The sequence below is a fragment of the Poecilia reticulata genome, chromosome 8, assembly GCF_904066995.2.
Source record: "Poecilia reticulata chromosome 8, P_reticulata-male-v2, whole genome shotgun sequence".
Taxonomy (NCBI): Eukaryota; Metazoa; Chordata; class Actinopteri; order Cyprinodontiformes; family Poeciliidae; genus Poecilia; species Poecilia reticulata.
This window is the reverse complement of record NC_088837.1, coordinates 17,399,736-17,427,084: the sequence shown is the minus strand read 5'-3', so window position 1 is coordinate 17,427,084 and position 27,349 is coordinate 17,399,736. Positions and strand designations below refer to the sequence as shown.

The 27,349-nt window shown below is 38.3% G+C and overlaps 2 protein-coding genes across 6 annotated transcripts; one reads left to right on the top strand and one right to left on the bottom strand.

The window, feature by feature from the left end:
• Nucleotides 1–203: 203 nt before the first annotated feature.
• Nucleotides 204–1,461, bottom strand: pet100 (PET100 cytochrome c oxidase chaperone). The gene is made up of 4 exons (XM_008416039.2): nt 1,305–1,461; nt 1,063–1,149; nt 917–949; nt 204–584 (listed from the first exon to the last, which is right to left on the bottom strand). Exons 1-4 carry the CDS (start codon nt 1,329–1,331, stop codon nt 504–506), a joined length of 228 nt encoding a protein of 75 aa, XP_008414261.1. The 5' UTR covers nt 1,332–1,461; the 3' UTR covers nt 204–503.
• Nucleotides 1,462–2,040: 579 nt separating this feature from the next.
• Nucleotides 2,041–25,558, top strand: brd4 (bromodomain containing 4). Of its 5 annotated transcripts, XM_081610098.1 has the most exons (20): nt 2,041–2,116; nt 2,937–3,020; nt 13,994–14,375; nt 15,099–15,236; nt 15,333–15,468; nt 15,559–15,899; nt 16,040–16,423; nt 16,519–16,647; nt 16,790–17,020; nt 17,115–17,341; nt 18,127–18,458; nt 18,537–18,632; nt 18,803–19,195; nt 20,610–21,404; nt 21,497–21,603; nt 21,695–21,845; nt 21,946–22,076; nt 22,169–22,371; nt 22,683–22,950; nt 23,056–25,558. In XM_081610098.1, exons 2-20 carry the CDS (start codon nt 2,995–2,997, stop codon nt 23,122–23,124), a joined length of 4,539 nt encoding a protein of 1,512 aa, XP_081466224.1. In that variant the 5' UTR covers nt 2,041–2,116; nt 2,937–2,994; the 3' UTR covers nt 23,125–25,558. The 5 variants fall into 5 exon arrangements, with proteins under 5 accessions (XP_081466224.1, XP_081466225.1, XP_081466223.1 ...); XM_081610099.1 differs by lacking the exon at nt 2,937–3,020 and having other exon boundaries at nt 2,043–2,116; XM_081610097.1 differs by lacking the exons at nt 2,041–2,116; nt 2,937–3,020 and adding an exon at nt 7,010–7,744 and having other exon boundaries at nt 15,333–15,465.
• The last annotated feature ends 1,791 nt before the right edge of the window (nt 25,559–27,349 follow it).

Below are 27,349 nucleotides of genomic sequence, written 5' to 3'. Positions count from 1 at the left end.
TTAAAAAAAAAAACAAAAAAAAAACACATACGCTGCAGTCTTTTAGTGAACTGCAACTTGAAAAAGTTATGCAGAAAACTACAGCATTTCTAGAATGTTAACTGATTTAATAATAAATACTCCTACAAGGTGTTTGCTTTTCCTTCTTTTTAAAATTATCCTTGATCAAACCAGGCAAAAATAAAACAACAAAGTTGGTCAAATACATTCAGAGTATATGTTTAATCTGCATCACACATAAAAATATGCAGTTCCAGAAAACTATGTGTAACATAGTATCACAAATACCCAAAGAAGAAAAAGCAATTGCAACATAAAGAAATCTTGTATAAAAAATATGTCATTAATAAATTTAACATCAGGCAAATCCTTGAAAACTGCCAGGCACATCTTCAGATCGCATTAGTCTTGCAGATCTTCTTTTTGTCTCATGCCAGATTAAAGCAATCTCTTTTCCTCAAGCAAATATTGCCAGAAATTTGTTTTTACACTGTCTGAAAACTTCAGTTTTCAGACATTTTTTTTAATATCTGTTGCTCCCTTCGAACACGCATCCGCTCTTTAAAGTTTTCCAACTCTTTCCGCTAAAAAGAAAAACAAGAAATGTTACACAAATGATGATAGAATTATTGTGGTATTCAGAAGTTCATATAGACAAAATCTGAACAGAATATCACTCATTATTTGAAAAAAGAAAATCAGCTAAAAGTGAAGATGAACTAAAAAAGGTGACAGAACAGGTAATAAGTATTTAATTAGCAATTTAAAAACCTAATTTGTGTATTGTTTATAAGTTAAAATCAATTATTTTTCTTTGATTGTTACTCTAAAAATAAAATCTAGTAAAAAAAAAAATCTTGTTTACTTGACTTTACAAAGTAAAAGAATTTATAAACATCAGTCCTGTGCATCTCACCCGTGATTCTTCGTCCGGTGGAAAGATTTCCCTCTGGGAATTATAAAAGTATTCAAGTATGAAAAGAAATATAATTATAAAAAATAGAATAATTTCAGACGGATTGGTATGCAACATTAAAACAACATACAAGGAAAATGGCTGACCTTTCTCTTAACGATATACTCCTCGAAGTACTCCGCCTGGTTTGAGATCCAAAACATGGTCACGGGAAAAGATAAATAGAGCATCATCTGGCCAAGACAAAATAATTATAAGTTAAACACAATAGATGATGTAAACATCATCTACCTCCATCGTAAACTGACAAAGAAAAACGTTTCTTTATTTTAAAACGTAAAAGTTCAGACTGAAATATTTTGGTTAGTTTCGATTAACTTTTACTTACTCTGAACATCTCTATTTTAACGCCCATTTTCACGTCTAGTTCTTATCCTCAGCCGTATTACCTAAACTCATAACAGAAGACCTTCACAGTGATTTCCGGGTATTTGCTTCCTATTCTTCTTCTACCTCCTTAAATTCAGTCACATCAGTTTTCTGCAGTATTGCCGCCACCCCTCTGTCTGGAGTCTAAGTGCGCAGCATGCTAGTGGGTAAAATAGTTGGAATGATTACACTTGTATCCTTTTATTACTCATCGAGAGAAATATTAAAATTCCCGGAACTGTAAATAAACCACTGATTTGTGTTTATTGTAATGCTGTTTTACTCTCCTCCATGTTCATGTTGAACCTAACATCTTTATCTTTGACATGTCTTGTCCATCTTTAAAAAATAAAAAATAAACAATTCACCTCGCAATGGCTTTTAGAACATATGGAGCAGAATGTTAACAAAATGAAAAAAGATGGGGGTGAAAAGCAAAAAAAAAAAACAATCTGAGCATTCGCTACTCTCTATAGAAAATAACATATTTGTCTAGACAACTCATCGGTGAATATTATAGTAAAGACAGAAAGAAAGTAAACAAAAATATAAGCACCCTGATGTTTTAAGGGTATAGATAATCTCCAAAATGGTGTTCATGCCCATTTTTTGTAGAAAAAACATTAGCAGCAAAGTTTATTTCCAGTGTGCAGCACACAGTCTTTACGTCCTTAAGCAAGGACTTTTACGTGTGACGTCATCCATAACGAGAGGTGTTCAGGATCCTCGGAGAGAAAGATCCCGCGCGCCCTGGCAACCTGAGAAACACAGGTAAATGCCGTTGTTTACAACACTGTTTTGCCAGTCATTATGCTTCAGGAATTCGAGCAAATAGAGGGCAAGAGATGCGGTAATAGTGATGTCAATGCCTCGCCGGTAGTAAAGATGCCCGGCGCCCACAGATACCGTTCTCTTGCTCGGCGGCCTGTTCTGAGTAGCTAGCTTGCTAGCTAAAGCTAGTTTTGCAGTTGTCTATCAAAAGACACAATAACCGCACCTAAAACGTTCATCTGCCTGACACCTATTGCCTGTTTCACCCACGGATAGTGACAATTACTCTTCAATTCGCCCAACGAATGTCTGTGCGAGTACTGTCTAGAGCAGCCTAACGCTTGTTTTCCCATCGACTGTCTTGTGTTATGGGAGACGGTGACGCCGTCACGGTGATGGTGGCGCACACTCAGACGAACCCGTTGGCTAAGAATACATCTAATTGTTCAGTTAGCTAAGACGCTATTTATTTGTCTCAAATGTTGAACGCCTAGGTATTAAACGCGGATGCTATCGTTGTTTTTCTGTTTCACTGTGGATGGCATTGGTGTCTATTACGAAACCCGAGCAGTAGTCTATGCCCTATGGCCTAACATTTGGGACCTGGCTCTTCGACGGTGGTCGCTTGGTAGCAGTTATTATCTTATAATTTATCGCTTTGACTCAGTCTAATGATTTCCAGCATCTTAAACACTTGTGATTTTGGTCATAGTATTAAAATTACTGAGACAAACACAAAGGAATAGGAATTAGGTTTTCCTTATTGGCTTTAAGACTAGTCTTGTTGTGGCCAGTTATAGCTTTCGTTTTCCTCCCGCAGGAGATCTACATGATTTTCTAACCTGAAACGAGTGTTTCTGTTTTTGTAAAGATAATGGATGGTACAGTTGACATACCAACATGTGTAAGTATACGATTTTATAATAGCCAGTAGCTCACCTACAATCACATGCCAGTACAAACCTCATTTCTTGCCTGAAGGTACAAGCTACAGAAGTTGTTGAAGACTTTACCATTATGCTTACTGTAAACTTTACTCTTTTGTATTATGTGGTACTGAGGCTCGTATTGCTATTTGAATGTTGTAAAGCCATAGTTGAGTCATGAAGTTATCAGTCAGGTATGGAAGTTGTTACTCAGTGCATGAATTAAGACAGGGAGCAGTTCCTAAGCAATCAGTGCTTTAGACAGCTTAGACCAAGTTTTGCACCAAGTTATTAGTCACATTAACTGCATCAGATTTTTATTGATAAAATTAAGAATTCACATTTTAGAACTGTAAATACAAGCTTGATCAATTCCACAAAGAAAGCAAGTTGGTAGAATGTTAAGTAGCTTTTGCTTTCCTTTTAATCAATTGTTTTTTGTTTTTTTTCATGCCCTGTATTTGTAGCCTCTTATTTCATTTATTTGTTACCGTGACATAATCTTTTTCTGTGTTATTTTTATTATCCCTCAAAATTAATGACTGAATTATATTAGTTTATTACATAAAATGTTATTTAGGTTCTCTATTGAACTGTATTGTTTATATGCAGTATACAGTCCCTTTGCCCTTTATTTTTTCTTTTGAACTCTGCCACTGATAGTATTTGCAAGCCTCATGCTGACTATTATTGTCGATAGAATAGACCCTGTTTATCACAGAGGTTTGAATCTAAATGTAAATTAATTTTGAGATTGTATTGTCAGCAACATCAATGTCTGCAATATCACAATTGCAAAAGACTATTTTTATTGTGGTTGCTGAAAACATGTTATATTTTCAAGTGCCATCCTTACAAATTCTGCCTGCCAATAATGTATCTGGGCTGGTAGAGAAACTGTCAATGCACTCAATGCACACACTCAATGTATATTTTTAGTTGCCATGTTGTTAAAGCACACCAGAAGTGGTAAGATGTGATGAAGGAAAATGGCGAAAAGATGAAAACATTGTCATCACAGAATTTATCACAATATCAGTTTATCTTAATGCATATTCAGATTTTGTTTAAAATCTGAAGAAGGTTTCATTGTCCACTACATTTCTTGCAGTAATTGTGTATCTTTGTGGCTATATATTATTCAAATTCAGTGCCTATCCCTTGTGACTTTTGACCTTGTTATTGGCAAATCAAAAGATGAGCAGACAACTTACTTTGTACTAAAACTGAGAAAATGTTTCATCCCTTAAATATACCCTAGTTTAATTTGATGCTATGACATTTTTTCTATATTGTTCAGCTATCTCTATTATTTTGACAATGGAGCCACTGCAGTGTAAAGAGTGTGAAAGAGTTTCAGCAGTTGTGACAAAATCAGCTGCAAATTTTCTTGAATATTTTGGTTTTGATTTCTCTATCTTCTGAAATCTTTACTGTACTTTCTGCTGTCAAGTTCACTGATTGAAAAGATGTGAAAAAGCCTTAAAGTGGGTTCAATAAGGCCATCTTTTATTGCAGTATGATAACTTCACTATAAAAAAAAATTAAGGAAAAGCCATTCTTTTGCTCAAACACAGTTTATCAATGAGTGGAAAATATCACACATTAAGATTTATTTTTCACTTAAGATCATTAGCACCCCTTATGTTAATACTGTGTGGAACCAACAAATACCTCTATTATGTTTTACAGCGTTGCAGCATGCACATAGAAGGTGTCTTTGACCATTTTTTCTCCAGTAACTCCTGATTGCTCAGATTTCTGTGTACTCTTGTAAACATTCTTCTCTTTTGTTCAACCCTTTGACTTTGAATATTTTTAAACCTCCTTTTCCATTATCATTACTTGGTGTCAGGACAAGTGAGCCTAGGTCCAGATTTAGCTTCTTTGTCACAGATCCCGTTGTTTTAAAATGTGAAATTATTTCTGTGAATGTAGGAAGTTGTGGATTGCTAAAGGTTCTCAAATACATTGATTTATCTAAAAAGTCAAGCATGAATTGCTAAAATTATTTGATTGCATTTATGTTGTACGGAGTGTTGTGAGTGCATTTTAAAGATATGATTTTATTAAAAACAACTTTATATCAACATGGGAGTTTTTGCTTTCCAGATAAATTTGCATCCGTTTAAAGCTGGATTTTCAGAATAGCATGATTTTCAGGGACTACATAAAAAAGCTGAGTTTATTCTTAAGATTTTAAAATATCTACTATATCTTACCATACCATGAAGTTCAATAACTGTAGAAATTCCTCCAGACAGTAGAGAATAATCTTCTACTCAGTTGTATAGATTGGATGCTGACTGATACCGCACTACTTTCTTTTAGTTTCGCTCTTGCGTTGTAGTTTTTTGTTAATTCAGTATTTGATTCACTCACCACGAAGATGGCTATGATTGAAGTAACATCAATCCCCACTTGTTAGTTTGACAAAAACTGATTAAATACACCAGAAAAATAAAATAGAAATACAAAATACAGTAAAAATCCTTTGCAAAATTTCTGGGCAAAGAGAGGTTTTAGTCTTCTGGCATTTTAACTGAACAAACTGCTGACCTTATCCACAAGTTAATGAGTTCAGCATCTCTCACTAGTACATCTACCAGTTCTACATTACATCTTTATGAAGCCCAGGGTTTACTCCAGAAAACCTGCTAAGTCTGGTGGTAGAGGTGGTAGGGCAGTCTACCACCGTTGACTTGGACCCACACGTTGCCTCAGTCCTTTCAGAAAGCTTGAGGCTGATACTTTAGGTGATTTTAATACTGATTATTTAAAAATACCTTGATCACAAACTTGAATTGATACTCGAGTTCGGAAAGAAGTATTTTTATGAGTTTTCCCAATTCTGCATTGCAGGTGCTCTTATTTTATTTTTGAGCTCATGTCAATGGTTTCACATCGACATGAGAAATCAGAGTAAATCAAAAATTGCTGTGCTGCAGGAAATACAGAAAAGATGCATAGTTATTCCCATTATGCAAAGCAATATGTTCAAATAAACTCCACAAATCCTGTAATGTTCCCCTTCTGTCTGTTGTTTTATTTATTTATTTTTTGTTAATTTACTTCGATGGTAACCCCTGAGATGTAGAATCTCGTTTTCAAGGGGGTTCTTACCACATTGCTTTTATGTAAAGCAATGTGTATCTGAGAACATGCAATTTGCCTTGTGCTTTAATAAAAATGTCTTTAGTTTTGATCAATGGGAAAGAAAATGTGTTTTTTTTTTTGTTTGTTTTTTTTCATTGTTTTACATGTCAGTCAATGGTCAAAGCCACTCAAATATAATGTTTGATTTCAAGAACTGGCTAGTTGATTTGTGTAATAAATAGTATATGCCCTTTTGTTTTGCTCCAGAAGTGATATTAATTGTTGGAAGAAAAACGCATGGTACATATTTTATTTCAGCAAGAGCTATTAATAATGTAATAGACTAGAATATGCTACAACTAATGAAATTACAAAACTTGTATATAGGAGCTGAGAATGGATATAATAAATAATGTAAGAGCTGACATTGATTGCTCTCTTAAATAAAAGATCTATAAAAGAGCATAGGTCTTATTTGTGTTGTTTTTCTTTTTTTACTTTTCTACTTTTCTCAGTGGTTCAAAGTGGTTTAAAAAAATAAAATACCTTTTGTTGCAGATGTGAAATTCAGATCTATAACTGCACAGCATACCTTATCACTAATGATTATTACAGATTGAACTTTGTTTTTTTTCTGTAGTTATTATAAATTGATATTTTACATTGGAATAACTCAGACAAAATATGAATGGTTGATATCGAAAGGTTGGAGTGCAGAAAAGGGCGTCCTTAATTTGGAAGTGGAAGTTATAAACAATATCATTTGAAGCGAAGCGTGTCTGGGGGTGGGGCTTAATGAAATGGACAGAGAAAAAGACAAGAAGGGGGTGGGGTGTTGAAGGTGTAACTCACAGAATGAGAGAGAGGAGGAAACTCAAGCTATTGATGGGGACAGAGGGGAGGGGTGGAATGAGCAAGCACGTAGGAGAGAGGGAGGGCTGTGTGGGCAGAGGCTTGCTGAATGAGGAAGCGGTAGAGCCATTTTTACTGTTGAGTAACTGCATGCTGGTCTAGCAGTGCGAGAGAGAGGGTGAACGAGAGGTAAAGGGATAAAGTGCGAACCCAGGATCTTATCGGGACTCTCTGGTCCTATCGTCTTTACACCTCTTGCTTGTTGCTTGTTTTCACTTTTTTGGGGAGGCCCCAGAGAGGACACACAATGGAGCGAAGAGCCTGTGGCAACTGGGCTGTTGTACTGCTGAGAGGGGGATGGGGTAGAGAGAGGACCGGTTCACACAGCTAACAGAGCCTGCTGGCTGTAGGTTCCCAACAGCCTCTCCTTCCTGCCTGGACATACTTTTTCCAGACTGGCTTCTTTCCTGGAACAACCACTCTTAAACTCTTCCTGGTCTACGTTCAGGATTACTCACCATGTCTTGTGGGATTTTAGAACAAATCACTGAGCCAGAGGAATGAATGGTTTTGGAATAGCCAAAAAGAAAAAGTAACTTCTTTCCAATTCATCTGTGGCTTTTTTGGTTTCTGTTTCTGTTTGGTGGAATTGATAAATGGATTACAAGATGCACTCCAAGTCGAATGATTTGCTGGATTTTCAACAACTGGATGCCCTTCTGGAAAAAATTGCACATTCAGTCTCTGTGAAAAGGTAATGTTTTGTGGTGACTCTCACCAACAAACTTTTAAGATATTTAATAGTCATCATTTATTTACTAATGAAACAATTGAATAACAAGAGAAGATAAAATATAGAGTTAGTACAGGGTGGGGTTTTTTTTGTTTTGTTTTATTTTAATGTACTTAAAAAAACTGGTCCAATTTGAAGTAGATCTTCAGTGTTGTGTTGAGAACAGCATCATCAAAACTTTAAGCCAAAAGCTAAAACCTGGGTGGTGGTGCGTTGGTTTAAAGCATGGTCATGTGCATATTAGTATTAGAAATATCTCCTGCTTCTTGGAATGGTCTAACTTGCTTATCCTAAACAGCTGGATGTTTAACTATAAAGAGCGAGCATGATTCTTGTCTCTTCCTGTTAGTTTCATGACTCATAGTTTGCCTATTTGAGTTGGTGTGTGACCTCATGGATTGACGCATTTAGTAAATACTTGTAGCCAACACAAGGTGAATTTCTTTTAAGTTTGTAACTTTACACTAATGAAAAACCTAATGTTAGATAAAATCATATTTGTGTGAAACATGGCATAGGGGAAAATAATTGCATTCACGCGCAGTTTGATCGTGACGTAAAGTAACAGAAAAAGATATTTTCAGCCAAAACTATTAAGTGGAATCATACAAGTAAACGCACATATAAAATATTTCGTGGCTGATTTCCGGTCACTAATTTATTAAAACTCCTAAATAGCAAGACAGACATTAGGTTATTCTTATTTACTTATTAAAAGTGAGTAACAACAAAATACTTTTTTATGTCTTGGCAAATGGAGCATTTAATTGTCTTGGTACAATTTTTAATGGTAAAATGAGAAATAAGTAGTCGTAAAATCGTCTGGTTATGAGACTGTATTTATACAGATAAAATCAAGCTGAGTTCCAGCATATCTGCTTTATTACAAAAAAAAATTACAGGGTTTTTTTTTGTAATAAAAGCCTTTTGCAGCCCATCCGTTGAGATCCACCATGAATTTTTTATATTAGAATCAGAGATGACCTCAAATTGTATGTGATGCAGAGATGAACGTATTAGATAACATGATTTAATTTTTTTTCTTTAAAAAGACATAATGACTGTTCACATTTTGAACTATCTTTACCATCTCATATTACAGTTTTACAATTATAATAATTATACCCTATACGGTAGATAATTGTGACACCTGGCTCAGATTCCTGTTTTTCAACCTGAAGGAAGCTGTCAACTTGCCTCTGAAGAAAATTAAGTTTATTTCCTTACAGCATCTTCCACCCTTTGTGCTCACTGTCAACTTTAAACACCTCAGTGATGCCAAAAGTAGCTACCTTTCAGTCTTCTTCCCATAGTAACTGGTGGACCAGGGTCCTCAACCCTGGTTCTTAATATCTGGATCACTTCTAGCCAAGCTGGGAGTGTCTCCACTGCAGTCTGCTCGCTAATATTTTGGGAGTAAATATGGGCAGAGACGTGGAAAAATGGCCAGGCCGTGAGCTTTGGCTGTTGCTCCAATTGGATGATTGCCGTTTGCAGCAACACTCAGCAACAGAGAACTTGAGGTTGTGGTTTAGATGGGCTCAAACAAACCCAGATATTTGTTTTGTCTTAAAGACAAACAGTGTCAACTAATTAAAATAAAGCTTAAAATTATGTTACATTTCCATCCTCCATCTGGATGTTATCATGGCTGACTCAAATAAATCTTGATATTTCACTTTGTCTTCTAGAAATGTTTTGCTGACTGAAGCTTAATGAAAACTGTTGCGATTAACTATACATGCAGATCTATTTACATTGTAGTGCTTAATGTTTTCAACATGTGCAACCTTTGGATTTAGGTTATGCAGTCAAATGATATGTACACAGACTTTATTGAAAAGCGGCACGCAGTCAAATAATAACATGCACATAGGCAAACTCATGTAAGGTTGTTCTGGTGTTTTACACCAGCCAGTGAAAAATTATAGCTTTGACAAAACACTGACCAGACCTGCACTGTTTCTCGTTTCTTTATTTTGTATTCGTTCTTCCAAGAGATGTGCTGCTTGCAGGGCTGCAAAATGGCAGTCATTCTGCTCCAAAAGTTAACTTGTGTGTTTCTGGTGCTGCCTATGGTTACATTCCGCCACACTCAACAGATCGTAGATAGCAGACGCCATGCCCGCCGGTCCACTCTGGTGGTTGAGTTGTTATTTGGAGTTTGTAAGGTCCGTCCTTCGTTCATTTAATGAAAACTGGGCCAATTAACATTTTCTGTCTGTTGTCAATCTAACTGCTTGTCACGTCTTGTAGTATGAGGCGACTGTGGCTCTGTAGGTAGAGTAGTCGCCGTGTGATCGGAAGGTTGTAGGTTTGATTTTCATTTTTTGACAGTACATAATGTATTAAATGTCAGATAAAGTCAAAGAGTAATTGTGAAAAATAATGAGTAGGCACTAGGGATGCAAGTAATCGATTCATTTGAGCTAGAGTTGTTAGTCGATCGATAAGATCAATCGATTAATTGATAAGGGATCATTTTTATAACGTGCTGAACCATACCTTCTTATTTTAGCTGCTCTAAGCAGGTGGTTACGGTGGTCCTTGAAGGAGTTTTAAAACTTTGTTCCATGAAGTGCATTAACCCTCAAAATCAACCATGCTTACTTTCACTATGTCTTTTTCCATCATGTTAAAATGTTTTCTACTTTATGCCCTCACCCACTCTTTTTTCTGTCATTGCATCCTCACCTTTGTAGCACATCTATTATTTGGGTTTGAGAAGTCTGAAATACTGCATGGTTGTTTGCATTAGAATAATTAGTTCCAAAGGAATTTTAATCTAATAAATCATTAAGCAACACTTAATTGTCAGTTGATTCCCTGTTTGCATCCCTGGTGTGTACAAATATAGATGAGTTATTTCTTTACATTTCCTCTCTTTATACCACTCTTTCCTTTTATGGCTTTGAGTAAAAAAGATGGTCATCAGTTGGCTTGTGACTAACATCACATTTCTTTCTCATTGATTCTGTGCCCATCCCTTAGATCAGGGGCGGGCAACTCTAGGCCTCGAGGGCCGGTCTCCTGCAACACAACTTTTAGTGTCTCTGAGTCAAATAATTAGGTCATTAGCAGGACTCTGGAGAACTTGAGTGCACTTAGGAGGTGATTCAGCTGTTGGATTCAAGTGTGTTGGACCAGGGAGACATCTAAGAGTTGCAGGACACCGGCCCTCGAGGACCAGGATTGCCCACCCCTTCCTTAGATTAATGCTTTATGCCATCTAAGTAGGTTATGCTTTATGCTTTTTCTGCCCTCTTAAGCAAAATCTTGTATGAAATAAAAAATAAGAAGCAGTTGAAATTATACATAATTATAAAACAAATCTTAATGATGTGTTGAAATATAGCCGTGTTGCTAGTTTTGGCATTTGTATTGTGAATCTGTGGAGAATAACGTACCACTAAAGTGAACTGTTCTGTCCATTTGGCTGTCTCTGTTCAAACTTAAATGATGATTGGACTAACATGAGGTTCTGTCTTCCTTTGTTTTAGTGTTTGAAACCCTGAGTGTTTATAGCATTTTACAGGTTGTGCCTTATTTGGAAAAAGTTGGGAGAGATTCACCGATTTTCTCTTCATCTCTAAGGTCATATTTTGAGAAACTGTGATTTATATATTATTGCTTTAAAACATAAAATAGATTCATTAAAGGGAATGTCTCAATATTATTTATGTTGTCTCCAACTATTAACCCTGTTTTAGAACAGCATGTGCCTACAAATTCCTTGAAACGATCATAGAGAAAGCATGAGTCATGTTTTTTTTTAATAATAACTAATTCCTGAGTAGTTTCTAAAGTCTGTCCAAACCAAGTGCTCCTGTATACTCAGCAGTAACCTGCAGATGTCTGATGTGATTTTAGAGACACAAAAATAATCTTGGTTTAGAAGCAGAAGCTCGAAGACATTAAAATTCATGGAACCCTTTTGAGCTCAGCAAACAGACAGTAGGTGTTCTAGAAAAAATGTCAGAGAACAGAACCAGAGATTTTTCATAAATTTAGCACTTTAAAACTGTCGCTAGGTAGAGCCAATACACTAAACAACTACAGTTTCACCTCAGATAATGTTTTACTGTTCAAAATTTTAGCACAGATCTGGTTAAAATAAACCAACAAATAATCCAACAAGGAGGAAGGAGGTATCAATTATATTTCTTACTTTTATCAATCAATATAATCAATTATTAAGGTATTTAACAAGGAAAGACAGACCTGATTGTTGTAGGTTCATAAGCAGTTTTGTTTTCAGAGCTGGTGGTGCATATATTTTTTTAATATATTCTGATATTTTATGTTTGTACGACATTTATTACCCTGTTATTTGTTAAAGTAAGTATCTGGTTCTTTACGTAAGTTCCGAGATTGAGTGTGGAGAAGGCTTAGATGTGTGTCTTGGGGACCAATATGCTAAATCAGTAATCAATTTATGATCACATTAACCTTCTGACTTGAAATGCCTTAGGATTCTTACCTCTACATCTTATGGTGTGTTTTGAACAGTTCTGCCATTGTTCTTCCAAATTATATAGGGCTGTACCAATATTAAAATTTTGTTATCAATATCCAATATTTTTGCTCTTTTGGCTGATATTTACTGATGTTGTATATATTTTCCTACCCTTTAGACACAGTGTAAAAAACAACCACACTGTTGACGACGTTTCTCTGTCTTAGTTTAACTACCTGCAATCCTGCACTGCATCACTAATTGTCACATGACGACTACATCCTCTTCTCTATCTTCCATAAACACAAATGGCAGCAGGAAGAAACTAAATGTTGTTTGTTAATATCAGCCCAGTTTTAGTTATTGGACCAAATGACTAACGTCAGCCAATACTAATGTTGATGCAGATATATTGTGCATTTCTGCTGTTTTTTATTAGAAAAAATTTGCAAATTTTGCGTTTCACTTTTGGTCTCTATTCTAAAAGCTAAAAATATATTCCAATGCAAATAAAGCAAGGAATGAAAGCCTCAGTAAAATCAATAGGTTGTTAACTGACAAAAAGTGTGGATATCAGCGTGAATAAGCAGAGTGGTGTTTTGTTACCATTGCCCAATTAATTATTAATTTCTCTGCTTTTAGATAAAACACAGGCCATCTTTGTGACTCTTAGTGCTGGCTTCTAGTGAAATCTGCAGATCTACAGTTTTGCTTGAATTTAAACCTTACATCTTCACATGGACGATTAATCGTTTGTTTTCACAGACGACAGTCGTTGCCTCCTTTCAAGTTAGGCATGTACTCTGAAGAGACATGTAAAACCAGATTTCCCGGTGTGAGGTCTTCACCCCCCACCGTACAACCAAAGCCACCTTCCTGTTTCCTCAGAAAACATTCCACAGTAGCCAACAGTGATCTATGCCCCGGTCAAAGGTCAACTGCTTTTTTTAGGTTTGAGAAAAACATAAGACCGCAAGCATGAGGAAGTGAACCTCTTGACTGATCAGTTTTAGTTGTGTTGTTACACTATGCCAGTGGATTAGCTAGTGTAGTTTGAATGTACATATTTGATTTATCTTATTAGTTGGTCAAGTGAGAGGAATCTCTTGACAACTACAATTAAAATCTGTAAGCCACATTCGTTCTGTAATCCCATTTTACCATTACATCTTATGTGCTCTGTGATTTCAACCCACACACACGCACATATACACACCCCACTATCAGGTTGGGATGTATCAGCTGATTGAATCATGTGAAGAACATCATAAATTGAAAGGATAATAAGAAGTAAAGCAATTCATCAGTACTTTCCAAGATAACAGGAACAAAGACAGTTTCTTAAAGATGTTAGCCTGTGATTGTTTTGACCCAAATTTCCTGATCATATCTATAATTTCATCAAATTGTGCTAAAGGTTTTCTGTGAAAACAGGTATTTTTTATCAGTTTGCTTCTTTACATGGATAAAATAACGAAAGGAAAAAAAATCAGCTTTACTCGCTTTACAGAATTAATCAAAGTTTTAGGCAAGAGTTGTGGTCTTTATATTTGATACACCTTTAGGTACATATCTGTTATTGACTGTCTCTTATAACTCTGTTGCTGGCAGTGTAAAACCTCTTTGTCTCAATTGTATCAGTTGTCCTTTGTTTAATTTAGGAAAAAATGATTTATTGAAGTCTGTGCTATATCTTTGAGTGTTTTGATGGCTGCAACATATTAATGACTGTTCAATGCTTTATTTTTTTCCAGAGATTCCAGTGAGGAGTGCAATGGGATCAGTGGTACTCTGTCAGTGGAGTCTGTGCCGGGGCCAAGACTGAACTGGTGTTCTGCCAGCACCACTACCCCTGCCCCTACTCTCGCTCCAGCTCCCGTTCCGGGACCTGAGCCCACGCCTTACCCTGTCAGAATGGGAGACGGCCTGGATACTGCGCAGATGTCAGGCAGCAGCCAGGGGCAGGCTCAGCAAACAGGCAATCCCCCTGCCCCAGAGTTCTTCAGTCCTAACAGGCCGAAGCGCCAGACCAACCAGCTGCAGTACCTACTAAAAGTTGTGGTAAAATCCCTATGGAAGCACCAGTATGCCTGGCCTTTTCATTCACCAGTGGATGCCATTAAACTTAACCTGCCTGTGAGTACAACCTGCTCTTTTTTGTTGCATAACCATAACGAGTAAAGAAACAACTCTTCATCATTAGATTGCTTAAAATCTTCCATTAGGGGATTATTAGCAAGATTTATGTCAGAAAAAAATGCATTATATTTGTGCAACTTAAGGGAATTAGCTAGTGCTTTTATTGTCCCATTTAAGAACATCTGTGCACTGTTTCTGTAAGCAAAATTATAGTAGTGATTGAAATATTAATCTTCCTTAAGACTTTCAAGGAATACAATCCCAATTCACAACAAGGAATCTCAAGGCATTTAAAAAGACACGCGGGTTCATATCCAATTCAAACTGCGTTTGTTGATTATGTAATATGTCATTTGTTTATTTCGGAGATTACCATCATCTTTCAGGAAGTGTGAGAATCTGGTCATGAGCTAATCATGTTCACTCATAAATATAGGAGCTTCTAATGCTGCTTAGTGGCACAGAGTTCAGTAATTCAAGGACTGGTGTTGGTCAGTGCTCTGCTTGGGAAATTTATGTTACTATAACTTATATATGCTCCCCTAGATTATGTGTAAAAAACCAAAATAAGTAATTCATAAATACATTAAGACAGTTTAGTTTGTAACATGTAGGTCCTACAAGTTTTAGTGGAAATGTTATAATAGCTTTAGCATATCAATTACATAATGTTGCAACTTAAAAAATTGATGTTCTCACATTATTCAACATTTTTTCTAGGATTACTACTCTATAATTAAAATTCCTATGGACATGGGAACAATCAAAAAAAGACTTGAGAATAGCTACTACTGGAATGCCCAAGAATGTATTCAGGACTTCAACACGATGTTTACCAACTGCTATATATACAACAAGGTAAGATAGTTGCACACAAGAGCCATGATTGCTATGAAATACAAATGTTTCTGATGTATTTCCACTTTTGCTGAGGATGTTTTTCCTGTTCAACAGCCTGGCGATGACATAGTTTTAATGGCTGAAGCTCTAGAGAAGGCTTTCCTTCAAAAAGTTGCAGAGATGCCTCAAGAAGAAATAGAGATCCCGGTCATGACAGGAAAGGGACGTGGCCGAGGCCGGAGAGAAGGTGGTATGTGATTTGCTTGCTTATACTTTGCTCCTAATGAGCAATCTTCTACGAAACAGAATAACAATTCAAGCGCCTTGTTCTGTCACCAAGGTTTAAACTTGAAACCAGGCTCCATCATTGATTCGTCATCCACGACTCCACAAACGCGTGGCCTGTCAAACCTTCCAGTGGCTCCGCAGTCTCTAGGACCAATGCAGGCCCCATCTGTGCTACCTCCACATCCTTCAATCCAGACTCTGCCCTCCCTTGTGCCCCAGACGTTACCCAGCCTTGCACCACAGCTCGGAGCACCATACACCATGGTTCAGCCAGACTGTGTTCCTCAAGTTCCTATCATGACTTCTGTGCCTCTCCCCACTCAGACCTCTCTCCCCCCAGTACCGATTCAGAACACTGCCCCTATGCTGCAGAGCCCTATAACTATGACCAAAGTAAGTTTGAGGAATGAAGAGAAATGCATTTGCTTTGCTTAGCACATTTGTGACAAATGTTTGTTTAGAGAGTGCCATAAATATTTGGATTTTGAAGTCTGAGTATCTGATCTTCTCTTCTCCCCCCCCCCCCCCATCAGCAAAAAAAGAGCCAAAAAAGAAAAGCGGACACTACAACACCAACAGCAAATGACCAGCTGAGTGAGTCTTCACCTGCAGAATCTAAATCTGGGAAGACGTTACCCAGAAGAGAGAGTAGCCGACCACCGAAACTGTTAAAGAAGGAGGCTCCGGACTCTCAGCATCACATAGGCATGGTAACCGGTCTGAGTGGACCAAGTGGAGGTCTTAGCCCCAAACCACAGGATCAGCTAGGTTACTGCGCTGGTCTAGTTAGGGACATGCTATCCAAGAAACACGCTGCTTACGCCTGGCCGTTTTATAAACCCGTTGACGTGGATGCACTGGGACTACACGACTATCACGACATCATCAAACATCCAATGGACCTCACTACCATCAAGGTTTGTAAATGCATGACTATAAGAAAAAAAAAATCCAAAATATGACGAGTGCATTTTGTGACATGCCAAGTAAAATCCTTGATATATTTTGCTAGGCCAAATTGGAAACAAAGCAATACCGAGATCCCCAGGAGTTTGCTGCTGATGTAAGGTTAATGTTTTCCAACTGCTACAAATATAACCCACCAGACCACGAAGTAGTATCCATGGCACGAAAGCTGCAGGTACATAAAGGTTATCAGTGTTCGTTGAGTGGAGGAATTATATAATTTTAATACATTCTTGATTAAAATTTTGTAATTTCTGTTGTTTTTTTAGTATGCAAGCTAAATGGTAATTTCCTATGTGGTTCATTTGATTTTATAGGACGTGTTTGAGATGCGCTTTGCCAAGATGCCAGACGAACCTGAGACCAAACCAGTGGTTTCTGCCCAAACTCCTACGCTTCACCATCCTGCCCCGGTGAAGCCCCAACCCCATTTGGCACACGTTCACACATCTTCAGACAGCTCCAGTGACTCATCCTCTGAGTCTGAGTCTTCCACTGATGACTCCGAAGAGGAAAGAGCTCAGCGGTTAGCAGAGCTCCAGGAGCAGGTCAGTGATCAAAGGAAACTCCAGACGAAGGCAGAGCTGTTACTCAGTTCTTGTGCAACTTTGTTTAAAAATGGTTCCATTTTTCCACAAACAGCTGAAGGCTGTCCACGAGCAGCTGGCTGCCCTGTCGCAACCACAACCCAGCAAACCAAAGAGAAAAGAGAAGGAGAAGAAAGAGAAGAAAAAAGATAAGCATAAGAAGAAAGGCAGCATTCCAAGCCATGTAGATGAGATCCAGGACCCCCCACCTATTCCACAGCTGCCCAAGAAAACTAAGACCACAAACAATAACAAAGATGTGGTTACTAAGAAGAAACCCAGGTAGGTTTATCAATTTTTAAAATCAAATCCACTTTTGTCCACTTAGATTTTTCTTTCTTCTCTTGCCTTCTGCCATAAATCTCATGTTTTTATTATTGTCTTATATATACAGATCTGGAAAAAATTAGGAGACCACTTTAAATGATCCATTTCTCTGATTTTACTTTTTATAGGTCTATGTTTGAGTAAAGTGAACATTGTTATTTTATTCTATGAACTACTGACATGTCTCCAAAATTCTAAGCAAAAATTTAGTATTTATTTGCAGAAAGCGAGAAATGGTCAAAATAACGAAAAAGATGTAGAGCTTTCAGATCTTAAATAATGCAAAGAAGACAAGTTAATATTCATTTAGAAACAACAAGACTCAGGAAGAGTTCAGAAATCAGTATTTGATGGAATAACCATGAGGGTTTCAATGGGGTTCAGTGCAGTAGACACTAAATTTTTTTTACAAAGCTGTAAAAAATGCATCATAGAGCCACATTAAAACTCATAACATACTGATGCTTGATTGCATTTTATTCAACTTACTGATTTCTGTGTATGAATTAATTAAGCTGTATCGTCCTTCAAGCAGCTTAGGTCATGGTGCATTGTCATGTTTTATACAAAATTTCAGTTTGTCCAACTGTTCCTCTTTATGCATCAGTTTCTGCTGTTTTCAACATGGTAAACAAGCATTGCCTATTTTTAACAGAAAATAAAATTTATGTGCATTTTTAGGTTAGTGAAAAGTACATTTCCGCTCTGGTAAACTCCTTTTTTTTGTTTCCCCCCTATAGCAAAAAGGAGGTATTGAAAAATAGTCATCCACCCAGTCTGCAGCACGTTCCCAACCTGGAGGACGATCTTGGAACAACTGGACCACCGGTCCCAGGGGAGAAATGCAAGCCCATGACGTACGAAGAGAAGAGGCAGCTAAGCCTGGACATTAACAAGCTTCCCGGTGACAAGCTTGGCCGTGTAGTACATATCATTCAGTCGAGAGAGCCCTCGCTCAAAAACTCGAATCCTGATGAGATTGAGATCGACTTTGAGACACTGAAGCCTTCAACTCTACGGGAACTGGAGAGATATGTGTCATCCTGCCTCAAGAAAAAGAAACGGATTCCACGTAAGATGCTGCGTGTGAATAGATTTATGTTTTGGTGTTGCATCCACAAAAGAAATTAACACAAAGTTGTTTTTATAGCCGAGAAAACTGTTGAGTCAGTGGCTCCCTCTAAAAAGACGATATCTTCTTCTGAAAGCAGTGGCTCAAGCTCAGACAGTGAAGCTGAGGGATCAGGTGGGTTCTGCTCAATTGCCTTTTTCAAGTTCCCACGATACCACACCTTTCTGCAGAAAATCCCTTTTTTTTCCCCTACAAAGCACATTTAATAGAATGTGTGTTTAACGAAAGTACTAAAACAGGTCAAACAGAAGAAGAGATTAAACTTTGTGGTTTTTTTTCCACAGGAATGATAAAACTGCCGAAGAAGAAGAGCCAATCTGTGAAAGAGGGGAAGAAGATGCATCCCCATGTCCAGACGGGCTCTGCTCAGACTGGGTTTCAGTCCCAAGCTGTTGTCTCTCAGGCCAGCAGTCAGATGAAGCAGCAGCAGCACCAACCGTCGCCTGCAGGCTTTATGCCTCCTCCCCCCGTCGCTGCTCTGGAGTCGTCCCACTTGCTAGAAAGCTACGAGCCTCTGCCTCCGTTCAACCAGCCGATCATGCATTTGCCCCACCACACTGGCAACTCTTCCCCTCCATCTCCGCATATAAATGCTCATTCTGCTGGATCAGTGTCCCCTGAAACGCACCCGTTCCTCAATCAGCATCCGGTCCTCCCGTCTCCAGGTAAGGATGCATGTAGGTACTTTGATTTTAAGCTTTATTTTTTATTTTTTTGTTATTACAAGTGTGAGAGTGCCATCTCCAGCATATCTCCGGTTCACATAAGAATATACGTGCACTGCATGTCTGGTAATATTTATCTGATAAATAGTGCAGATACATATGTATGTCAATGTTTTAAATATTATGACAGCATTGAGAGCGAGAAGACAGAAAGAGATTTGAGAAAATACTAGACATTAATTATTGTTCCTATTTTAATAATATTGTTTTGGTCCACTCTCAGTGGACAGACTGCTCTGGTTGTCTCAGGTTTGAAGGGCTCCTTCTCCAGATGTTTCAACTCCTTCCACAGATGTGCAGTGGGATTTAGATCATGGCTAAACAAAAGGCCCATTCAGAAAAGTCCAGTGTTTCACTCTTGAGTGTTTTTTGGTGTGTTTTGGGTCAATATCCTGATTATGAGCTGCAGCTAAAACTAAGTTTTCTGTCACTGGGCAGCACATCTTTTCCCAGAATGTCTTCATAGTCTTGAGATTTCAACATACCCAGCACAGATTCCAGACATTCTGTGTCAGATGGAGCAAATCATCCTCTGAACATAACCAAATCTCTTCCTTTTTTCACTATGACCACAGTGTTCTTTTCTTTGTACGTTTAATCTTTTTATGAACATGAAGCTCCAGCCTCAGATGTTGCTCTGGGTTGTTTTTGGTCCTGGTTAAATAGTCTGGTTGCTCTTGGAGTAACTTTGGTTGATTGGTCTCTTCCACTCCTGTATGTTCTCTCCAGTTTTGCCTCATTTCAGTTTGCTGGCATCCCAAAGTTTTCAAAATGGCTTTGTAACCCTTTTCAGACCTTTTCCATGATGACCATTGGCTTGTGAAATTGAGTTTTCCTTTCTGAAAAAAGTAGATTTATCGCAGTTACTTTATAACTTTTAAAAGGGAGGCAATAACTTTTTCAGAGAACCAGGCTTATTTGGATATTTTATTTTTCCCTGATGAATAAAATCATGATTTGAAAACACTTTTTTGTACTTGGCTTATCTTTGACTGATATTAAAATAGTTTTAATGATTAGTAAAATGTGACAATAAAAACAAAAACAGATGAAATCTATAAGGGGAAAAACACATTTTCTCAACAATATATATAGAGAAAAAAATATTCTAATAGTTTTTAAAATATATTGTACAATAACTCTTATGTTTTGGTAAGTTGGATTCTTCAGGATGATTTACAGACATAAATACATCAAAATTCAAACAGATTAAAACACTTTGATAAGAATAATTTCAAATCAGAATCACATTTAAGTGAATTATTCATGAATAAATGATTTACTGTGATGTTTGAACAATTGATTTTGTTTTTTGTTTTTTTTTTTTGCTTCTTGTTAATTATATGAATCTTTTGTTCAACCCCAGCTCTACACAGTTCGATGCCTCAGCAGCCGTCGCGGCCGAGTCACAAAGCAGCACCTCTTCATCCTAAACCGCCCCAGCAGCAGCAGCAGCAGCAGCCAGCCCCACCTCAGCAGCAGCAGCAGCCAGCTCTACAGCAGCAGCCGCAGCTCCAGCCTCAGTCGGCCCCCCCACCACAGCATCAGCTCCCCCCTCAGATCCTCCACACTCACCAACCCCTGCACCAAAGGCCCATGTCACCCCCCACCCTCACCCCTCAAGGTTTGCTGTCTTCCCAGCCTCCCCAGATGCTGTTGGAAGACGACGAAGAGCCGGGGTCGACTACACCGATGAACCAAGTGCAGTTATTCCTACACCAGTTTCAGCCGGCCCGTCAGCCGCAGCAGTCCATGCAGTCGCACCAGGTGCCGGTTCGGCAGCAGCTGCAGCTGCAGCAGCTAGGGCAGACTTCTCTCCTGCAGACGGCGACAATGCAGGCACAGTCGCAGCTCTCCGCACAGACTTCGCTGCCTCCTCCACAACTTTCCGTTCCCTCTCAAGCCCAGCCCACTGCATCACATCAGGCCCCGCCCCCTCAGATTACCCTACACCAGACCCGACACCTGCAAAACACTCAACACCAACAGCAGCAAGTGCAGCAGCATCAACTGAACTACCAGCAGGGTCCGGGACTCGCTGGTCAGTCCCAGGCGTCGCAACACAACATCTCGATGCCCTCCAACAAAGCACAGCAAATCATCCAGCAGCAGCAGGAGCAGCCCTCCCCTCGGCCATCCAAACCTGACCCATACAATACCGGTAAGTGTGAGAAAGCGATGCAAAAAAGCAGCTATTAGCTGTTTTTAAATGCCAAAACTGCTTGGTTATGACGTCTGTTGCTTCCTTGACAGGCCACATAAGAGATAACCCATCTCCTCTCATGATGCATTCCCCACAAATCCCCCAGTTTCCTCCCGTTTCTCACCCCTCCCCACCTCACAACATGCAACCCAAAAAGGTAAGACGTTTACAGAGACCAGACAAAGTCTTTCTATAGATGGGTGCAAACGCCAGGAGCAGTGACCTTGAATCATTCTCTCGTCATGCAGCAGAGGGCCCCTGGAAGCCAAGTTGCGGTTAAAGAGGACAAACTTCCTCCATCACCAGTGATGAGAGGAGAGCATTTTAACTCTGCGATGAGAGCAGAGCATCACAAACATCCAGAAATCAAGCCCAGTCAGACCGGCCAAAGTCAACAGAGTGAGCACTCCACACTTTTTATTTTACTCTGTATGGAAAAACGCTTGAAATAATGTGCGGCCTGAGATGCTGACAAAGCTCGTATGAATGTTTTGGGCAGGTTTAAAATCTGTGGATAGTTCACGGCCCATCATCCGTTCCTCTGAGCCCAGCGGGCCACCTCCCTCCCTGCAGGAAAAGGAGAAATTCAAGCAGGAGCCCAAGACCCCTGTAGCTCCCAAAAAGGTACAGGTGGGTAAGAGGCTCCGTTTCTGGACTTGTTGTAAATCTGAATATTTGCCTTGAGCAGCACTGCTAATAAATCTCCATGTTTATGTTCTCAGGACGTGAAATTCAAAAATATGGGCTCATGGGCAAGCCTGGCACAAAAGTCAACGTCTACAACGCAATCTGCTGTGAAGTCATCGAGTGACAGCTTCGAGCAGTTCCGCCGTGCGGCCCGGGAGAAAGAGGAGAGGGAGAAGGCCCTGAAGGCCCAGGCAGAGGCCGAGAAAGACCGACTGCGTAAAGAGCAGGACAAACAACGGTAAAACAAGAAAACACACGAGGCAGACTGCTACATTCAGCTGCTGGGTGGATGTGAATACTAATCTATAAATTACGCTCAGACAGAATTTTAGAGGAAAATAAATGCAACAAGAGAGTTTATTCTGATGCTTGTTAGACCTATAGCTTGTGGCGTTATTTTTGCTGTTAAAAACTTATTTTAAAAGATGTGGAATAAATTTGGTCCCCCAGAAGACATGCAGCTTCACACAAGATGTGCGTTTAAGGGCGCCATTTATTCATCTTCTATGCATCCGTTGATTGCAAATTCTTTGTTCGAACGCCTTACAGAGGGCGGGATGAAGAAGACGTCATCGAGCCTCCGCCCAGAAGAGTGCACGAGGAGTCTCGTGGCCGCCTCGAGCCGCAGCACATCCAAGCCCCTTCTCAACAACAACCGCAGCCGCAGCAGGTGCAGGTGCAGCAGGAATCCCAGCCGGCTGCCGTCCAGCAGTCTCCTCAACCCACCACTCCGCCTCAGCCCTCCACACAGAACTCACTAGACCAACAGAGGGAACTGGCACGCCGAAGGGAACAGGAGAGGCGGAGGAGGGAGGTGGTAAGCCGACGATCGTTTACTCTCTACATCACATGCAAAAACAAACAAAAAAAAAAAAAAGGAAATGCTGATTTGAAATGCTGAGTTCTTCTTTTCTTTCTACAGATGGCAGCGACTATTGATATGAATTTTCAAAGTGACTTAATGGCTATCTTTGAGGAGAACTTGTTTTGAGAAAAAGAGGACAGCAGAATGAACTGCAAAAGAAGAAGAAAAAAGGTGAATGAATGCCGCAAGCATCCTCTTGAATAAAATCATGGCAACAATGCAGCGCAGACCGCTCCGCAGACTTTATGCATACACAACCAGCCCTGTTGAGACTGAAAACAAACGCTGGCTGGACGAGCGGTTGCGGCTCACTTTGGCCCCGTTGGCTGAACACATGGAGGGGGACTCTTATTGTTTTGGATGTCATTTTCTTGGAATCCAGCATTGCTTGCCTGATCTCTAGTTGTGGAGAAAAAAAAGGACGCCTCCTTCCCCCCCCCCCCTTTTTTTTTTTTTTTTTGGCACAGTTGCCTTTGTCAGACTTGATTCTCTCACTGTGTGTTGGCACAACAATACTGCAGGAGTAAAGACATCCCAGTCCTGGAGATGGTGAAAATGCTCTGAATTACTGACAAACTGCGCAGAAGTATTTTGAAACTGCCAGATGTCTAAAATCGTGAAGAAATTTGTCTTTTATGTTGTTTATTTTGTCATTAGTGAACTGTTGTTTTTTTCTTGTTTTTTTTTTTAAATATTTGGTGGGGAAGGGGTGGGAGCAACTTCCATACTGTAAATCATGTATATTTCTCAGCAGAGAAGGTACAGTTGCCTTACATCTCTTTCCTAAATAGATAAGTATGTTGTATGGCCTGCACACATGGACAAACCAATAACATTTACAGACAAGATCCAGAAGCCGTGCAGACTTTTTTTTTTTTCCATCATCTAGGATCTACTGTAAAAAAATATTTTCTTATGCTTCAAAAACTGTTTATTTTGGATCTGCCTGCTTTTCCGCCTCGGTTCTCCTTGCACCAACACACTCCACCACCTATGCCAAACAACTCAATATCTTTTATGCTAAATAACTTCTCTAAGCATTGTAGGTAGATAGCGGGCAAAAAAAAACAACTGAATATATGCATTATCATAGCTCCAGTGAGTATTTATCAAAGAAAAGATCAGTTTTCACCTTGTATTTGTCATTTAAAAACTACAAAAACTAGCTACCAGAGGAGTTAAAGAACCAGTTGTTTCTGAGCTTTAGTTGGGTTTCACTACAAGTGTCGTTATATTTGTTTTACTATCAGATATTGATGTGCGGCTGTTCACAACAGTCACTACTGGATTGGATGAGCCTCTTGTGTTGCCTTTGAGGATTCTGTTGTGACTAAAATCAGTGCTTAACATAAGAAAGATACAATTAAGGAAGAAGACACAATTTCATCTTTTGTAGCTAACAGCTAAAACAAGTTAGTAACAAAAACATTTAATGGGACCAGATGAAGCTCCCGCTTTCAGTCATCTTCCAAATCACAACAGGCACTCTTGACAACGTTTTAAAAAAAAAAAAAAAGCAAAGATCAACCAGAAACATAATAACAAGAAAAAGAAAAAAAAGTTGAAAATGGTTTGGATTTCTATCTTTGTTCTTGTTTGATAATAGTGGATGTAAGTTCTAATTCTGTTCCTGGAGACATTGTTGGAGCTGGGCTAAAATCTGAACATATGTTGTCCTCTCTATTTGTCTCAAAGTGTTTTTTTTTTCTTCTCCAGTGCCTGTATTGTATTGCAATTCTTGTTGGCTTGTATTACACTTTGAGGGGACTTAGAACGTGGCACAGTGGGAGGTTTAATATTTAAAACGGGAGGGAGATTGTTTGTTTTTTTTGGAGAGTTTGTGTTTTTAAAAAAAAGGAGAGACAAAAAAGAGGTAAAGACAGCATTTTATATTTTACCCGTTGTCAATATTCTGGTTTTAAAATTTAGTTTTAGCTGAGCATCTTTAAGTGTAAACATCTGACAACTACTTTTCTCATTTTGTTCTCTCGGCAGATTTTAGTAGATGTGTTTCAGCGTTTCCACATTAGCGTTTTCAGTCTGGTCTGTGAGTTTGATTGTGTAAATTTGAGCGACTGCATGAATGTGTGAGGTTTTTTTTTTTTCCACTGTGTGATGCAGAGAGGCATGTTCCCCGATATGTAGATAAAACGTTCTGTTGATGAAGACTAAAAAGATAAGCTGGAAAGGTTTAGTGCTTAATTCACTTTTTTTTTCTATTTCAAGGCCACCATGTATGAATATATAATGTTATTATTATTAGACCTGTTTCAAAAGTGTTAAGAAAAATACTTTCATTCCATATTATCCTTTTGTTTTCCTTCTCACGATAACTGTTGGACATAATGTGCCATGAGTTCTACAGAGAATGTGCTGAAATGCAGCTCAGCCCAGAATTTGCTTTATTCAGGTATTTTATTTTTGTGTTGCATTTGTTCTGTTTTGGGGGGTTGTTATAACATTTTCCTCAGTTTTGTTTGGTATGTGAGTGGTCTCTTGAGGTCTCTGAATACATATGTAATGATCATTGAATAAACTCATCTGTTTTATAGAAAATAAAGCTGAGAAATTGTCTGTTTTTTATGTTGCAACTCACTCTTGATCTGTAGGTGAAGAAATATGTTGCTTCTCAGTTGTAGAGCTGGTCAATTTTAATTTAGCTGTTTCAACAAGTAGGTTTAAGCCAAAATGCAGCACTTTATAAAATTAAAACACCATATTGTCTTTTTACAAGCACAGACTTATGAGAGTTTTATTTCGGTGTAATGTGATGGAGCAACACAACGTAGTAAATACATAAATTTCATATGCTTTTACAAGTAAAACTCAGAAAGGTGTGGCCACACTGCTTTACTTTGACAACCCTAGATAAAGTCTAGTGTAGTCTTACAATATTTTCCAAATTATTTGTAAATAAGTTTATCTTTGCAGTTGTTCTGCAAAGGCCTGTTGAAAAATCACCACAGCCGCACCATCTTTATAATTTTGTTACAAAAAAGTCAACTGCGCCTCATTTCCTCTCCACCTCAATCTTTCACTACTTTGTGTTGGTTTCTCATGTTTATCTCACTAGCAGACACTCAGTTTTCAAATTTTAGTTCAAGAGGTATTTTTATATTTATATTCAAGAGGCTTTTATTTATATCTCTGCAACTCGCACCCCTTTCTTCTGATTTATTTATTTATTGCGTTTGTTTTACAAAGATATAGTTATGTAAAGAATAGCTTATTTAATACAGTCTGAATAGAACACGCTTTTTGTAACTGTTTAGTGTTTAGTTGTCTTGGTAAATGTGTCATAGTTAGATTTTGCTTGGATTATAACTTCCTGAGTTATTTTGAATATCCGCTCATTTTGCGCTACCGTGAAGAGGTTGTGGTTGAAATATGTTATCAATCTTAATGACTTGTGGTTTGTGATAACAGTTTTGGCTAATCGACCACTGTTCCCACATCTTAAAACAATAATAAAATGCTATCCTCACAATCAGACTGTATTAAGGCAGGAAACTAAGCCTCCAGTTTCTTATGCAGGCAATGCTATTTCACTACAGTGACAATACGGGTATTTTCAGTAAGTCAATACTGTAACGAAGCAAGTTTCGTGAACTTATTTTGATGGTGCATACCGGAAATAGTACTCTATAGTCTTTCCCACTGACTTTACGTTTGAAAATGACATTTAAATGCTGCCATCTAGTGGTTATTATGGCAAACTACAAACATTTTCTATTTTGCCATTATTTCTCACTTACTGATTTATTTTTAGGCAAAAAAAAGTAATTTGTGATTAATATCCCCCTCTAGTTGATTTTAATAGCTAGATAGTATTAGAGATAGCATTTCCTCAGATGTTTATGAAAATTACTGACATCAACTTAATCCACTTTCAATCAAAACTGCCCTCTTGTGGTTTTTCCGGGTAATTACAAGATATGAAGAGACAAGCCTGCGTTAGTAAGAAGCTAAAGTACCACTTCCTTTATGTGTTTCAAAAATAAAAATACAAGAATCAGTTTAACATTTATATAAAAAATGTGTTTGGCTGAAATTATTACTGTCATTAAACTAATCTCAGTAACGATCTTATGAACCTGATAGCGACCGCTCCTTGAACCAGGGTCAATGAAGCAGGGTTTTTATGGAGGTGTGGAGTCAGTTATAATGATGGTTGCTTGCAAACAAATTTAAGTGTTAATTTTCGGTTGTCATACTAAATAATTTTTCATTAGGCATTAGCTCACTTACGCCTGAAATAAGGAAAAAAGGAAAAACACAATAAACTCATGCTAAGATATTAATTGACTAAACATTGTATTTACTTTTATGTGTATATAAAGAATAACATTAT